The following is a 17,753-nucleotide window of genomic DNA, read 5'->3' as shown; positions in this document are numbered from 1 at the left end:
CTCCCCTGACCCCCACCACTTCCATCCTGCTGTTCCATACCCCTACCTTAAAAATAAAGATGTCACCAAGGGAATTTCTTACCCCAAAAGCTTCATCCAGGAAAACTCTTTCATTGAAAGCAAAGACTGCCGGACTGATATCCAGAGCACTGAACTCCATGGTCGCTGTGAGGATGGATGACCTGCTGACGGCTTGACCATTGCTAAAAAACACAGCAACTCTCCTCACGTTGGCTCCTGGGTACGTACGCTTGAAAACATGGCGGGCCACAAACCTCATGGCATTACCAATGTCCCGAGCCTCTGTAGGGACTTGGTATTTTATTTGGGATAGAAGCCGGAGGAGCTGCTTCTTGGTGCGGTAGTCAGACGAACGGATGAGATAGTCGGTGTCTGAGTCGTAGGAAACCACAACAATCCTTGCTCCCATAGGACAGTTATTTTCCCTGATATGAAGGTCATTGACAATGGAAGTGATGATGCCCTTTATTTCATTAAACCTTTGTTCAGTGACACCAGAGGATTGGTCCAGGGCAAACACCAGCTCTGTGGGGTATGCTGGACACTTTTCTACAAAAATGAGAAGCACAGGTATTTTGTTATTTCACTGGATTAAAGTCTTTCCCATGCTCTTTACCCCAGGGAAGCTGGTACACACAGGTGAAGCAAGAACTTCAACCAGCTCTAGATGTGGGGGTGTCCACATGAAAAATAAGGAACATGCTTTGTCAACTCGAAGGTGTTACACAAGTAATATTGCGCTATGTATTGCTCAGACTTCACAGCCTACTATCAGTGTGCACTTTAAGAGGAAATGGGGGGAGTCTGTTCTGTGTCCTGGTTGGAGTCGTGGTTATATAAATCTATGCAGCTGTTAAAACTGCACACACACCAAAAAGTGAATTTTACTGTACACATATATGAAAAATGTATAAGAGGAAATTATAGTTTGTTGGGGATTTTGCAGATGTCCTTTCCTTTAAAAAAATCTTCAAAATTATTTAAAAATGAAGTCACTTGGCAGATTTTTATCCACTTAAGCAACAAATGTTTATTAAGTGCCTACCACTCAAAATGCAGTGTGAGACATCTACTCTGCAACACGTGCACACAGGAGCCAAACACAGCTGTGCCCTCAAGAACTGTGGACTGGAAACGATCCTCATACAGTAAGGCACAGAGTGATGGCTTAATGGGAGTTCAGAGGACAGAGGCTGTTCCTCAAGAAGGGTTATATCAGGGGCTTTGTGGAAGATGGTTTTTGAATGAAGGCCTGAGTGACAGTACAAAGGAACGGCTTAGGCCAACACAAGTTGGCTATGAGCTATTACAAAAATGGAACTGTGTGCAATTCCCAACTCAGTACTGAGAGACGTAGGATGTCTGAACTTTAGGAATTTCCTAGAGAATCTTCCATATGCATCAAACCTAATTTTTAGATGTTCTTGTTACAGTCTGAACATAGAAAAAACGATTACACACACACACACAAAAAAAATCAACTTTATCTACTTAGGCTTTTTTTCCAATCTGGTTAATCCCCAAAGCACATTTAACTCAAAGTATTCTGCATCTCAACCACTGTTCTCTTTTTTTCTTTCTTTCTTTGGGATGTTGGGGATTGAACCCAAGGTGTTTGCATGTGAGGCAATCACTCTACCAACTGAGCTATAACCCCAGCCCTCAACCACTATTCTTGATGACATAATAGAAAAGTATTAATTTAGAGATGTGTTTTGAATCAAGGAATTTTACTGTAGAGAGTTTTTAAAATATGAAAACTGATATTGAACAACAGAATAAGAAATGGAAGTATTCCTTATTTCTTAACTCTATGCTAAAAATGATTGGCGAAGTGGTTGAAAAGCATTTCTAAAACTGACATATTTGCAGGATCTCCTAGAAGGTGGAATTGATTTCTATTTGTATTCTCCCCCTCCTCCCAGTACCCAGTACAGTACCTGGCTCAAGGGACAATCGGGTCACACATAACATTGACACATTTAATCGTAATCCATGAATTTTGATTGAGCATTTATCACGTGCAAGGAAATTTTTTGCACAATTAAAGTGAAAGGTTCCAGACTGTGGGATGATCTAAGATCCTGAGGGTCTACTTTAGCAGGCCTCCAGGAGACCAGGAGATCTTAAAGTTGAGATAGCTGGCTTCAATGGCCATGTCATCAAAGGGATCTAAGGAGTCACGTAACACCAACTGCACTCTAGGCCTTAGATACACCATCCACAGGCACAGCAAGGTTTAAAAGTGGTGGACACTTGCTGAGATCACAGGCGCTCATGTGGGTCATGAGAGGAAAGGTCACCTTGCAGTTCTAAGATGGTGACAATATCAACAGGGACAGTGCAGACAGAGCAGTGGAGGGTTCATCAGTCTGTTCCCTGGATCTCCCAGCAACCAGGATCTACTCTATTAAGAGGCTGAGTTGAAAACTGGCAGGATCTAGAATAGACAATACTATGGAGGGGTTGGGTTAAGGCACCTCAAGGTACAATTGGGTCACACATGACAATGACAGTTACAGCCGTAAGAAAACAAGAAAAACGTCTGCATAGAAGGAAGAAGTCCATTTTCCAAGGGAGGTAAGGGTTTCTTTCAAATTGGTCTCATCCAGACACAATCATTATTTCATCAAGAAATAGTATGGTAAGAACACTTACCTTTCCAACAAGCTGTGTATATATATTTAAGAGAGAGAGAGAGAGAGAGAGAGAGAGAGAGAGAGAGAGAGAGAGAGAGAGAGAATAGTCTGTTACATTTTTGGAACACAGACCAAAAATAATCCAAAACAATATTCAACAATGTTTTAAGATTTTCTTTGACTCTAATTGGAAATGAGGCTAATTTCTGCATTACAGGAAGCCAAGTTTAAAGGATTGAGAAAGATATCCACAGAATTTTGTTAATTCCTGACATTTTCTCCCTACGAGTTATGGACAGATGACCTGAGCAGAATTTGGGGTGAAATGGAAACACTGATCACTTGTCTTAGAATAGATGAGGCTCTGATTAAATGACAAGATAGCTGAAATTCAATTTGTTTTGTCTCTCTTCTTAGAGCCTTTAGAGAGTCATTCAGCAACATAAGACTGAAATATGGGGTCTTTGTTTTCTTCCCTGATGAACTCTTTGGGAACCTCTATTTTCTTGTAGGACGATGAGGGGATTTTCAAATGAACTTTGTCTCGGATTAAAAATATAGCTCCTCTGTTCGAGTGATCTCCACATACAGAGAGAAGAAAGGGGGGGGGGGCGGGTGGGAAACCCAAGAGTTTCTTTCAGTAAAACAGCATCTGGTGTCTCCAATTGATTTACTCCGTAAACTTGAGCCACATGAGGGCAATATGGGTAAATCTTTAAGAAACCACAGCCCTGAAAATTTCCATGTTCAGTTTATTCAATTCTTAGGAAGCAATGAGTCCCGCTAATCTAATAAAAGAGTTAATATATTAATAAACTATATATAAAAGTGACAGACTGGTGTTTTCTGCCCAGGTATCCCAGCACCAGATCAGCTCTCACCAACACTATTGTGTTTGTCTTAGTCCTATGGCCACTGCGATGCTGATGGTCATCATCAGTACCCATAAACCCACATCTCCTCTGCATCACAAAGTCTAAATCAGATCCTTTTGTCTGACAGAGAACTTTCATGTGCTAACTTCCAACCCAGCTGCAAGGCTACAGGCAAATCAATGGATCTAGACTCACCTAATGGGACTGAATCTATCAAACCTGGTTGACTCTGGGAGAAATCACTTTTCCTCTATCTGTCTAAGTATTTATTTACCTGCTTTTCCTCAACCCTCTAATTACTGACTCCTTTCATCTAGTGTTGGAAAACTTCTCCCTTCAAAGTCCAAACCCTCCAACAACTAGTCTTCTCCTCCCTGACACTTTCCACCTATCCTGGGTCATCCTTGGGAAGATATTTGATTTCACTGAGAAGACTGGCAAAACCTGGAAGGAGCTTGATCATCCCACTTCTTCCCCCTACAGTGGCTCTTTCCTTCCCTCCCTGTGGTCCCAGGCTCTAGTTCTCACCTCCCTCCACCAGAATTCGAGTGATGTCAATGTCTAAATAACTAAGTAATTAACCCTAAACTGCTACGCTCATTCCCTTAATACAGTGCCCTCTCAATCCTTTTACACATAATTGTTATATTACTAATGTGAGCAAATACATACACCTTTTGAGTTGGTCTCTAATTGTTTCCCGTATGCATATCTTCTCTTCTTGTATGCATCTCCCCTCAGGAGCTCACACATTTTTACTTATACCCTTTTTTCCTCCCACCTTTGATGTGAGATATCCCCACAGTAGGCAAATCCTGCTACAGAGGCTTCTCCATCAGTGAATTCAGCCTTCTGATTCCACAGACCTGTGCTAAGTGGGGTTTAATCCCAAGCGCCCAGAACCACTGACAAACTTCTTCACGACACACGTAAATACTCACGACTATGGTCCCGCATGAACTTGATCAGATCACATTGCTGTAAATTTTTACAGAGAGAGAGAGAGAGAAAATAAACATAAATACAGTTGATTGCCTGGTGATTGTATTTATTTCCTGGTAAACTGATTAGAATTTTCTTTCTTTTCTTTTTTTTTCCCCCATGATTTAGGAGATACGTACAGAATGTACAGGCTGTCCTGCCACGCCTTTAGGGCCCTAGGAAAACAAAAACAGAGCGAGTTATTGGCTTGTGAACTAGAGTCTTTAGAATTAAAATAAGAAAACAAAACCTTTCTTAAACAGCACAGCTGACAGAAAGCAGTTAAAGTTCTCCCTTTGGTGGGCTCATTACAAGACATTTTCTCCACTCACATCAAGGCTGCAAACTTTTTAAATTTCAATGTAGATTAGGTAATCTAATGTCTACCCAAAATGAACTGAATTATTTCTAGGGTGGTAAGAAGAAGCAAAAGCATTTCCTAAAGATATTTGTATGAAAGATGCAACACTTAAGGCATTTCTCGTAAGAATGCATAAAACAGTAAAGAGCAGAATTCACAAAGGGTGGTGCTAAGAAGGGATACGGTTAGGTTACAAATTAGGGATTTTAAAAATGCAACCCCAACATATGTGAAAGAACCAAAGACAACTGCATAGCAAAGTGGAAATAAGAGCTCAAGTAAGAGCTTACACACTAAGCTCTAAATGCCAAGAGGTCATGGAGCAAAGCAATAAACCAATTGGGTGAGATAAATCAAGGAAGGTTTCTAGAAAGAAGTTAATCCTACTTCTCAGCATCTTGAGCTTTTCTTTTTTCCTCTTCTTATTTCCTTTTATCGGGATTAGGTTTCTTAGGAGTAGTGGTTCGTAATATATTTTCATGTGTAGATCCCTTTAAGCAACTAATGAATGCTAGTATGCTCATTTCAGAAAAATGCTATTATGTGCTCACACTTGTACAATTTTATGGACTCCTGCCCCCCAGAAGCCTATTCATGGATGTCAGTGCAAGAATCTCTGTCCTCAATGACAACTGGTTCTCTACATTCATCCAACCATCCATGCATGTGTATATGCATCCAATAACCAGGTAAATGTTTGCCAAAAGCAGAGGTAACCCATGGTGTGCTTCTGGTGTTGATCAGAATCATATGGTATCCATGATTCTATTCGTAGGAGCATATTATCTTTCTGATGCAAATCACTAAAAGGTAGAGTCTCAACCATCCTTTTTCAAGTTATGGCAGAAAACAGAAAAGAATACATGACACCTTAAGCAGACAGAAGAATCACAGTTTCTGGCTAATAAATGGAGGAGGAAGCCCACATTTTACAGAGAATCACACCTGTGAAGAGTGTGTCCTGAAAGAGTAAGCTTAACAATAACTTTGAGAAAGTTCTTAAGCAAATCTGAGGATCAAAGGCCTGAGATCAAGAAGCCACATTACAGTCCAGATCAGTCAGGCCAAGTGCAAGACCAGGAAGATGGGGGTGGGGGGGCCCAAATGACAGCCCCAGAATCTGGAAAGATCAATCCAGAGCAGACAAGACTGGCACAGAGACTTGATGATCACCCACATGACTAAGAATATTCACCCATTCCTTGATGCAAAAGAAAGAAAAAATTATATTATCAGTTTATCACAAGACCAATCCTGTTTTTTTTTTCCATTATACAATCCAAAGTTCAAGAACCCCTTGATGCATAAAGCAAGAGAAGCAATTTATCCATTTCTTACACAATGCTGCCTGGGGTTCCTCCACAAACCACAGGTGCTGGCAATATTTAGTTCTTATCTGACTGTGCCTGTGATGGGAGAGAGCTGTAACTAAATCATTACAACCACCTCAGAGGAACTAAAGTCGAGATTATGGATATTTGGTCAGTGGGAGATGTACCTGACTGCCTGGGAATGCTTCCAGAGGTGACATTTCTCTTGTAATAGTATCAGAGTGAGAAGTTGCCGTTCTATTTCCAGCTTTCTCTAAAGTCTTAATTTGGAGGATAGGGAGGCAAAAATCATGGTTTTGGCAAACTTTATCAACTGTCTCACGTGATGGACATTTTGCTAGGATACCTTTGCAAAGTTCATGCAATCCCGTTTCTTTTTTAAAACCTTCAGTAATAAATCACAATAGCACCTAATATTTGCACTTTAAAGGTTGCAGAGTGTTTGCATTTGATTATCTGATCCTCACAGCTACTTTTTGAGGTGGTCGGAGAGGATATGTCATCCCCATTTTAGAAATAAACTGGGAGACCCAGTGACTATCTCAAGGGCATACTACCTAGTAAGAAACAGAATCTGGATTCAAACCTAATGCTTCTGACTACAAGTGCTGTGCCCTTTCTATGGAATCTACCAGAAACCAGCACATACTACTTAGTTCTCATGCAAATACTCACTCTCCGTCCTGGCAGGCCTCGGGATCCTGGAAGTCCACTTTCCCCTTTCTGGCCTACGGTGAACTGCAGATAGGAATATACAGTCGAGTCAACATTTTTCTATTCATGGGGGGCTACCTCAGTTTTAATCAAAGTTTATAATTTTTTAAAGATTATTTTTAAAAGAGAGCAGCTGCTAATATAAGACAGATCAATTGTTCACTTGTAATATAAGCTCTGCATTCTTAATCATTGGTAAGCATCCATTTACCTCTTAGCCCTTCATTCAGTGATATACTGTGCTCTGGCACCAGCTGTGCATTGAAATCTAAATTAGCCATAAACTGGAATTGGAACTAATAGAAAAAGCAAATATACTGGGGTGCACAGAGATCTAGTTTTTTAAAAAAAGCTTCTCATCTGTAAAAGATAAATAAGAAGCAGGACATGAGTGCCCACTGAAATGTATCCAGCCAGATGCAAAGTTTATGTTGAATTACATCTCTTTCACACTGAGGGGGACCACTGATAGCTGCATTCAAACTTTAAAATGAAAAGGATGCTTGTCTCAGCATGTTGGAGTTAAATGAGCATAAAAAATCTAGTCCATATTTTGATAATTAGAAGATCTTAGTATTCTTATTCCAAACAAATACCCCATATGACCTTCTTATGGGTAGAAGAATCATCAGAAAACCCTCAGGGACCCTGAGGGAAGATGACGGTTTCATTTCCATACACAGTGTTAATAATATTCTGGGATTACATGTGCCTTAGAAAAGACTGAAAGGCACTGATATTTCTGCAACAGCCAGTCATCAATTTGTAAATCTCTACGGTAGTTCAGATTCATGGTACAGTAGACTTTTAGAACTGAAAGTGACCTTGGATGTCACTATGTTTAGTTCTTAGCATGTAGAAACAGAGGCCCTCAAAAGGTATACTGAAGGTCACATAGCTAGCTAGTGGCATTTTAGATGCCCCTGGGATCGAGCTACAACCCACATTTAATATTATAACATGAAAGCAGAGTCTGCAAAAGAAACATTTACTATTTCTGAAATCCCAGGTCACTTACTGATAGTCCCCTAAACCCTTTGGGTCCAGGGTCCCCAGGAATTCCAGGATCACCAACAATACCCTGAAGAGTCAGAGAAAAAAAAAATCAAGATGTTAACATATGTGCTACAAGAGAATAAAAAAAATTGTCTCCAAACCAAAATTGAATTGCTCTTATAAGAATTATACTATAGCTCAGTTGGTAGAGTGCTTGCTTCGCATGCACAAGGCCCTGGGTTCAATCCCCAATACCAAAAAAAAAAATGAATTATAATGTATATATTAATGGAGGCCAATACAACATTAAATGTCATCTTTTCCTGCCATTTGGAACTATCATGAGATCCATTTAGTTATTCCCTAAATTATTTAAATATTCAAATAATGCAAATATTTGCATATAAATACCAACTCAATGACTTCCAGTTACTAAAACTATCCAAAGAAAATGCTTAAAAACCATGGAAAATATAGAAAGTACTGACTATATAAAATACAAAATAATTAATTATTTCCTAAATTAATGAATTATTTTTAAAAGTTGAAGGTAAAAAATTTTTCTGACTTTGATGAGAAACTAATTTTAACAGTTATTTATCAAATATGCTTATTTCACTTATGTCAGTAAATTTATATATGCAAATTTTCCTCCCTTTATCAGTAAATTAGAAAACAGATCCTTTATAAGGAGAACTCTTGTCCTAATAGCTATTCATATAGTCTCTTCTTGTGTCCTTTTTTTCTTTTTAATTTGGAATTGTCTTTTTTTATTCACTAGTACATTTTAATTATACAGATAATGGGTTTCATTGTGGCTTATCCATACATGCACATGACATACTTTGAACATCTCCACCCCCTCTCCTCCAATTCCTTTTATCTCCCTTGTATCCTTTTCTGCCTAAAGAAAGACTATTTTGGTAAATCATCAGTTAAAAATACTTTTTAAGAGAATCCAAAAACTGGCTGCTTTCCTCTAGGGGATTTGATTAGACATCATTCTATTTTTTAACCTATATTTTGCATTTTGATCTGAGCACCAACTATGTGGAAAACACTATTCTGAACACTTTTTTGAAACAGAAAATCTTAATACAGAATCATTGTGCATACACATATAATGTGAGCTACTTTGGTTGAAATAGAAGACCCATCTTCAATCTAATAGTCCAGGAGGAATTCTAGAAGAGGTCTGATCAAGAAAGTAACATAAAAAGCCAGGCACATGCCTGTAAACCCAGCACTAAGAGAATCACAAGTTCAAAGTCAGCCTCAGCAACTTAGTGAAATCTTGTCTCAAAATAAAAAATAATAAAGTCTAAGGATGTGGCTCAGTAGTGGCATGCCCCTGAGTTCAACCCCCTGGTACAAGAAAGAAAGAAAGAAAGAAAGAAAGGAAGGAAGGAAGGAAGGAAGGAAGGAAGGAAGGAAGGAAGGAAGGAAGGAAGGAAGGAAGGAAGGAAGGAAGGAGCATAGTGAGGCTATGCTTTGGGGAAAATCCAGTGACTGTAGTATTTGGGACCAACAGAAGCAGGGAAAAGATCAAAATAGAAGATCAAAGATGGTATCTTAAAGTAGTTTTGATTTGCATTTCTCTGATTGCTAAAGATGATGAGCAATTTTTCATATATTTTTGTTGATTGATTGTATATCCTCTTCTGATAAGTGTCTGTTCAGGTCCTTGGCCCGCTTATTGATTGGATTGTTTGTTTTTGGGGTGCTTATCTTTTGAGTTCTTTATATACCCTAGAGATTAGAGGTCTATCTGATGTGTGAGGAGTAAAAATTTGTTCCCAGGATATAGGCTTCCTGTTCACCTCACATATTATTTCTTTTGCTGAGAAAAAACCTTTTAGTTTGAATCCACCCCATGTGTTGATTCTTGGTTTTAATTCTTGTGCTATAGGCGTCTTATCAAGGAAGTTGGGGCCTAGCCCCACGTGATGGAGAAAAAAAAAGGGCCTACTTTTTCTTTTATTAGATGCAGAGTCTCTGGTTTGATTCCTAGGTCCTTGATCCATTTTGAGTTGACTTTTGTGCATGGTGAGAGATAGGGATTCAATTTCATTTTGTTGCATATGGATTTCCAGTTTTCCCAGCATCATTTGTTGAAGATGCTATCCTTTCTCCAGTGCATGCTTTTGGCACCTTCGTCTAATATAAGGTAGTTGTAATTTTGTGGGTTAGATCTCTGTGTCCTTTATTCTAATCGTAAAGCAAAAATAAATAAATAAATAAATAAATTTTTAAAAAGATCGATGAGAAAACTATTCTCATCTTGCAGCCAAGAGGAAACAAAGAATGCAATAATGAAGGGCAAGTAGTAATAGCCAAGGTAGTGAATGAGATAACAAAGGCAGAGAAATCATGAAAAGAAGGAAGAACTAAAGTACCAAGGGTACCTTAGGTGGGGTTTCAAGGTGTGGGACCTCAGGCAATGAAGGACAGGACTATCTTTTCCAATACAAAGATTCATAGGAGTCATAAAGCTCTGGGAGAAACAACTGCACTGCTCCCACCCAGCCCCCACCTTCCCACTGCATTCAGACCTACAACCTTAACTCTTAAGAAGGTGAAGATCACGATAATTACAAAAGAAGTTCATGTGCACAGTACCTTCTGCCCTATATCTCCAGGGAATCCTCTTGGACCCTGTAATTTTTCAGCAGAAAACAAATAAATCAGCATACCATTTCCTCAGTTTCTTCTGTTATTATTTAGGCTTGATTTATCAATTTTTTAAAAAAGAATTGTTTTTCATACTTACCTTTACTCCTTTTTGTCCCTTATTACCATAACCTGGGATGCCATAATCTCCCTGTAAACACACCAAATCATTTCAGTTTCTCAGAGTTGAAAAAAACTAAATGTACCCAGTACCAGTAGAGAAGCACTGTGGACCTCCAGGTGGAGGGGGCCTGCTTGGTGACCCTGAACCCTGGGAACATGTGTGTTGCTAGGTTTCCCTCAGTTCCTGAGGTATGCCTTGGTACTTCTTCAGCCATCTCCACTCTAATCAGTGCAGGAAATAGAAGGATGGTTGTTCAGGACTCAGACCCAGTGGCCATTTCTTGATTGGAAACTTAGGAGCTGATCCAATGAATATGGGTGAGGAATTACCCAAAGAATGATGCTAAATGGCAAATAGATATACAGGGAAAAGGTGTTTATCCCCACTAGGAGCCAAATAAATGCAATTGAACAGATAACATTTATGTCAATGTTAAAGATGAGAAAACAAAGTTAAATATCCATGTTGGTGTGGGGGCCCTAAACCAAACATTCTCCTGCTCGTGGACCTATATATTGTTTGAATTTTCCTAATGGCATAGACAAGTAGAATTCAAAGCCTAATTAAACATGTACATACTCTTTGACCCAACTATACAAATTCTAGAAACTTCTATGTAGAAGATGGAGCAGGGATATAGCTCAGTGGTAGAGCCCTTGCCTAGCAAGCACTAGACCCTGGGTTCGATCCCCAGCATGGCAAAAAAAATAACAACACACAAACACATTGCATTTGTCCAAAATTTTAGTTAGGTATAATAATATTCATTGGTGTGTTATTTAGGATAATGAAAACCTGAAATAAAACTAAATCTCTAATAATAAGAGATTGGGCAAATAAATTAAGGTAGAATATTTGAAAACTAATAAGTGTCATTGAGAGAAAAAAGTAGCGACTTGTCAAGACTAGGAAGAAATGCTCATGATACATTATTAAGAAGGGAAAATAAAGTGATTCTTCCTTCTTTTTTATTTTTATTTTTTGCTATCTCCAGGATATGAATAAAAAAATCTCAAAATGATGAGATGGTAGATAAATTTTTCTTTTCATATCCCTTGCCCATTTTTAAGCTTGGTAAATTTCCTTTCTTTTTTTTCTTTTTTTCCTTTTTGAATATTCATGTTTTCAAATTAGATCATGAAAAGGCACTTTGAAGACTGAAGAAGCCAGACCATTTCTACAAGCACTCTGATTTACTTTTATGGATAAAAACTTCCATGAAGGAAGACAGGAAGCCTTTGTAGAGACAGTGGACTGTGGGAGATGGCAACAGATCAGGAACTTGCTGTGTCCTTATATTCATTTCTCTGTGAGCTCCTGGCTCTGTGGTTACTTGTTAATTCCTTCCCCTCCCTCTCTCACACCCTTCTTCCTTTCCTTCCTTCCTATTTTCAAGAACACAATACATTATGATTTACTATAGTCATCATGATGTACAACACATCTCTTGAACTTATTCCTCCTGTCTGAAATGTGGTCTCCTTTGACCAACATCACCCCAGTCCCCGACCCCTCAGCCTCTGAGAACCATCAATTTTCTCTGAGTTTGCCTTTTTTTTACATTTCACGTGTAAGTGAGATTATGTGGTACAGTATTTTCCTTTCTATGCCTGGCTTATTTCATCACTCATAATGTCATCCAAGTTCATCCACGTTTTCAAACACAAATGACAGGATTTCCTTCTTTTATTTAAAGTGGAATTGTGTGTGTGTGTGTGTGTGTGTGTGTGTGTGTGTGTGTGTGATGTTTCTTTATGCATTCACTTGGACATTTAGGTTGATTCTGCATCTAAGCTGTGGTCAATAATATACTTGGAAAATTTTCTATAATATGTACACATCATGTTTATAATAAAAATGTTACTTTTTTTAAAAGGAGTGAAATAATTATCCTAATATTTGGTGTTCCAAGAGCTGAGATTTGGGTACAACCAGAGCCACTTAGGAGAGAGTGTGAACCTGAAAAGGTGATGCTCTCTTTCTTGGCCCTACCCTCCTATCTCCTGTTGTTGCCCTAGAGTTTTATAAGGAGAGAAAGGGGAAGTTTCGTTGTTCAGCAATAGGTATCTACATGGCCATACTGACTGCTAAAATACTGCAATGCCCTATTCTAACTCATTCATTATCCTCTCTGCCTCCCCCTTGTTATTCTCCCTCACTTTAACAGATAGAGCAGACTCACAGAGAGAGAGAGAGAGAGAGAGAGAGAGAGAGAGAGAGAGAGAGAGAGATGTAGAAATTTGGAGAAATGCCCCCACATCTTCCCAGATGCCTAAGTACCTTCCATACCACAGATGCATGTGCCAATAGTGACATCCCCCTTCTCCTTGCCTCAGAACTTAGCACTTGAAGTTGGGAGGAGAAGGGTTTCAAATTTCATACCTGTTTTCCCCGCTGTCCAGCCGGCCCCACTGGCCCTGGAACTCCAAGTTCTCCAGGTTCTCCCTAGTCCATGAGACAATAAGAGCTTCAGATTAGTACAATCAAACCTAGCTCCCACCAAAGGATGTTCTGTTCTGGATGTGGGGACTCCAGGTTCCCAGTGAGGCAGGGGTGCCGTCAGTGCTCAGCAGGGGGACAGGTACAAGTAATGATCTTCCCAAAGGAAAGCAAAAAATATCAAGCACAGACCAGAGCTCAACTCAAGTTACTGCTTTCCCAGTGTTCATGAAAGAACTAAAGGAGAAGCAAAGAGTAGAAAAATGAACTCCAGGGAAAGTTGATTTGTTTGCGGAGGCATTTGCTCATCCAACAATTGATTAATGTCCTGGAAAATAAACCACTGAGCATGATAAATATGGTCCTGCCCTCAACAAGGGCAGGTTGTCTGGTTGAAAAGAGAATTAGGCTCTCAGTGGTTAAGCACTTCTGGATTCAATATCTGGTACCAGAAAAAAAAAATGGAATACAAATCACAAGTTCTAGCATGTAGGTGGTCTATTAGGAAGAGGAACTCTTAGATGCTGTTGGTAGAAATGTAATTTAGCACAACCACTATGGAAATCAAAAGACTGGGAATGAAACGAGCATATGACCCCAATTTTTGGTATTTATCCAAAAAAATTAAAATGAGCATACTATAGTGATACATGCATACCCAATGTTTATAGCAGGACAACTCACAATAGCCAAGTTATGGAACCAGTCTAGGTGTCTGTCCACAGATGGATGGATAAAGAAAATGTGGTATATATACACACAATGGAGTTTCATTCTGTCATAAAGAATGAAATTCTGTCATTTTCAGAAAAAATGGATGGAATTGGAGAGCAACATGTTGAACTCAAATAAGCCAGACTCAGATAGTAAAGGGTCAGAAGGTAGAAAAAAAAAAAAAGAAAGGGACCTCATACAAATAGAAGGGAAACCAATAGGGTAGAGAAAGGAGATTGAGAGAGGGAGGAAAGAAAAAGGCCAGAGGACATACTGGGGAATGAAATTAATCAAATTATATTATGTGAAAGCATGAATATGTCACAATGAGTCCCATTTTTATGTAGAATTATGATGCACTAATAAAATTTTTTAAGAGCTTGAGGTGCTACGGAAGCAGAGAGAGGGGGGGTGCACGCCTGATTTGTGAGCCTGGGGAGGCTACCTAAGGGAAAGAAACAGGGAAGTTAAGCCCTAAGAATGTTGTGTGAGCTGGAGGAAGGTAAAAAGAAGGTGGAGACAGGCCAGATGGCTCACCAGAGGAAGATGAGCAACAGCCTTCAACTAAACGGGGTAAACAGCAAGGGGTCTCGTAAGCTGCTCCCTCACCCCCTGCAGCTTTATTGAGGTGTAATTGACAAAACTGTGTAGGTTTAAGGTGTATAATATGATGCTATGATACACACACATATTATGAAATTATTACCCACATCACATTAGTTAGCACATCTACTGCCTCAATTTATGACTGAGGTAGGATAGAGGAGATCAGAAAATTAGGTAGAATGGAGACATAAAGAAAGAGCAAGGAAATACAATGTTAATTTAAAGTACCTCAAGCTATTCCAGGCTTTTTAGATATTCCCAAATATCTGGGAAATCTTAAAGGTTCTAAGTTCACTCACCTGTGAATAATTACTTTTCAGGCTGTTAATTTGTCCACCAATAAATAGAGTAAGTTAATAGAGGAGATTTTAAGAAACCAATAACATTGGGGGCCTGACAGCATTATCTACCCATCAGATAACAGAGACCACGCCAACCTAAGGGTCCTGAAAACATCATCCTCACATACCTTCCCACACCCACACCTCACCAAGTTTCCTTTAAAAGAAGCACCAGAAAAGCCCAAAAGCATCATCCCTTGCTCTCAAGATGGCCTGCATTCTCCTTTGAGCGTCTACTATTGCTTTCCCAAATAAATCTATACACCTCTGCCCACAGATGCTGAAATTCTTTTCCTTCACAGTCAAGCATCCCTCTAGTCCTGAGTTGAGTTCCCCTCTTCCAGTGACGTTACCACTCTTTCTTTTTTACCACTCTTTCTTAAATGTGAGAACATTGAAGATCTACTCTCTTAGCAAAATTTCAGTTATACAATACAGTACCATGAACTATAGCCAAAATGCTTATGTCAGCTCCCCAGGACTTATTTATCTTATTACTACCTTCAGCTTTGAAGATTTTCCCAAGGGTCATGGGGAAGAGACCTCTGACGACATAGTTTGCTGGGCTCTGTGTAAAAGGAAAACAGGCCCTTTGCTCAGAAATTAAGCATTTCCAGGATTGAGCACAGCCTTAAATCAAGCAGGGGCCCATCTCAGGCCCTGTATGACTGCACAGACCCAGGCCCCTGAAGGTGACCCAGTGAGGGAATCTGACAGATGGTTTTAAGCAGGGGAGTGAGATTCTGATGAGGCAAATAACTTTCTTTGACTATCTCCAACAGAGCCACCTGGCATGGTAGATTGAGTTTAGAGGACAACCTACAGGAACAGACTTGAGTTCTGATGTTGCCCCACCCCACCTGACTCAGCCACCAAGCACGTTCTGCTTTCAGGAAATCATGGAGTTGAGAAGAATTCTCAGCTTTATCTCAAGATGGGCAAGATCAGTGTCTCTCCTAGTAAAGGGAGAGGTGAGCAGTTGTAAAAAAAGGAACAGGTTAGCAGATGCTGGTGGTGCTTGGATTCATCACATGGGAAATGAACAACAAATCAGAGAAAGGAGGCATGTACTTTTGCTCTTAGCGCTTGAAATCCATAAGAAACAACATTTACCTTTCTCCCCGTAAGTCCAGGTCTTCCAATGCTCCCTTTAGGTCCCACTAGCCCAGAAGAGCCCTGAAAAGAAAAGGGAGAGATGCAAAAGTTAAGACCACAGCCATTCTTAGAAAACCCATTAGAAGTGTTTCACTTTTCTTCGTGTCATTCCCAGCAGCCCCTTGACGCCTCCTTAACAAGGGGTTCAGCCACCCAGGGGAGGAAGGCATCTGGGCTGAACAGATGACTCAAGGCCCAATCCTACTTAGAGGACCACAGGTCTGCATCTGCTGGGTCATCACTAGTCCATATGAGGTCTTAGAGAGAAAGAGAAAGTCACTACGGACTCAACAAACATTATTTCCAAACGTGGGAGACGCTGCAATGCACTGATTTTGACAGAACGGGCCACTTTGCTGCTGCCTGTATGCATGACCCTGTGTGCACACCCACAATGGCATGCAGGATATATTGCAGTTTTCCAATCTAAAAATGGGCAAGAGGGTCTTTCACACACCCTCTAGGAAGATGACTGAGCAAATACAGGCATCCCTCGCCTTCTGAACTCTTGCTGTCTGAGCTTAAGAACTGGACAGATTCAGAAAATGTCTCACACACACTCTTCACTATCTAAGCTCTTGTTACTCAGGAAACAAGCAGATTCAGTGGATAACTTTAAGAGCTGGATTTAGGAATCAGAGAGATTGGAGCAGCAGGGAATCACTCACATTCAAGTTTAAATATCTAAGCTCAAAGGAGACATGTGCATGGCACAGATGATTTTTAGAAGTTAGAGAAAGTAGAAAAATGTAGTACAATAATGTATCAGGTTTGGGAGGAAATATTCATGGTTCAGCATATTTGTATTCTGCCAATGCTTTCTTTGGGTGGCAGGGTGTTACCAGGAATTGAACTCAGGAGCACTTGACCACTGAGCCTCATCCCTTGCCCTATTTTGTATTTTATTTAGAGACAGGGTCTCACTGAGTTGCTTAGTGCCTCACTTTTGTTGAGGCTGGCTTTGAACTCTTGATCCTCCTGCCTCAGCCTCCCAAGCTACTGGGACTACCGACATGGTTACCACACCTGGCCTGTAAGATGCTTTCTTTAGGCTGATGAAGTGGGTCTGTACTGAGTTAAACCCCATGAAGGAAAAAGAGGCGTGACTTAGGCGTGTAATCTGAACTGCGCTAAAAATATAACCCACAGTAATGCAAAAGTGAAATAATCCGTATGTAGATAATTTAAAAATAAACAATATATGAAGATGTTTTGCAGTAAGAGGAAAAGGTTGGAGCCATTGACCACAATGTCTCAGTCACTCACCTGAGGTCCTTTGTGCCCCTGGCTTCCTTTTTCTCCTTTCCTGCCAGGATTTCCACTTGACCCCTTTTGTGGTAACAAAAGAAATACAAGGCAATGATGTCAATAAAAATCTCTTTTTAAAAAAATATTATTTTTAGTTGTAGATGGGCACAATACCTTTATTTTATTGATTTATTTTTGTGTGGTGCTGAGGATCAAACCCAGAGCCTCACATGTGTTAGGAAAGTACTTTACCACTGAGCTACAACCCCAGCCCCAAAGCTCACTTTCTTGGTGAGTGCTTTTGAAGCACCCCCCCACAGAGGAAAAGCAATGATCCAACCCCTCAAGAAGGCTTCTAACTAGGAGATTAAGCCTGTGTTAGGAGAGTCACCGAGGACAGGCCCAGACTCAGTGGTACAGATCTTATAGAATTCCTTCCCTGGGCATAAGACCCTCATCCTTCTCCTACAGGGAGAAATAAAAATAGACCAAAGAGGAGAAAGAAAACCCATATAAAAAGGAAGACACAAACAACAAA

General features: G+C 39.9%; 1 protein-coding gene across 1 annotated transcript in view; it reads right to left on the bottom strand.

Annotated features, from left to right (window-relative positions):
- Col6a5 (collagen type VI alpha 5 chain) overlaps positions 1-17,753 on the bottom strand; it is a 137,993-nt gene that overhangs the window by 41,283 nt on the left and 78,957 nt on the right. Inside the window, exons 23-33 of the mRNA XM_005326998.5 lie at positions 17,234-17,296; positions 15,926-15,988; positions 13,095-13,157; positions 10,689-10,739; positions 10,538-10,573; positions 7,941-8,003; positions 6,884-6,946; positions 4,657-4,692; positions 4,477-4,513; positions 2,680-2,691; positions 83-570 (exon numbers count right to left, since the gene is read on the bottom strand). Of these exons, the coding sequence (XP_005327055.2) occupies positions 83-570; positions 2,680-2,691; positions 4,477-4,513; positions 4,657-4,692; positions 6,884-6,946; positions 7,941-8,003; positions 10,538-10,573; positions 10,689-10,739; positions 13,095-13,157; positions 15,926-15,988; positions 17,234-17,296 (975 nt within the window). The remainder of the gene's footprint in view (positions 1-82; positions 571-2,679; positions 2,692-4,476; positions 4,514-4,656; positions 4,693-6,883; positions 6,947-7,940; positions 8,004-10,537; positions 10,574-10,688; positions 10,740-13,094; positions 13,158-15,925; positions 15,989-17,233; positions 17,297-17,753) is intronic.

Source organism: Ictidomys tridecemlineatus, chromosome 3 (genome assembly GCF_052094955.1).
Source record: "Ictidomys tridecemlineatus isolate mIctTri1 chromosome 3, mIctTri1.hap1, whole genome shotgun sequence".
Lineage (NCBI taxonomy): Eukaryota > Metazoa > Chordata > Mammalia > Rodentia > Sciuridae > Ictidomys > Ictidomys tridecemlineatus.
Note: the sequence above shows the minus strand (reverse complement) of the source record. Positions and strands in the feature narration are given on the sequence as shown.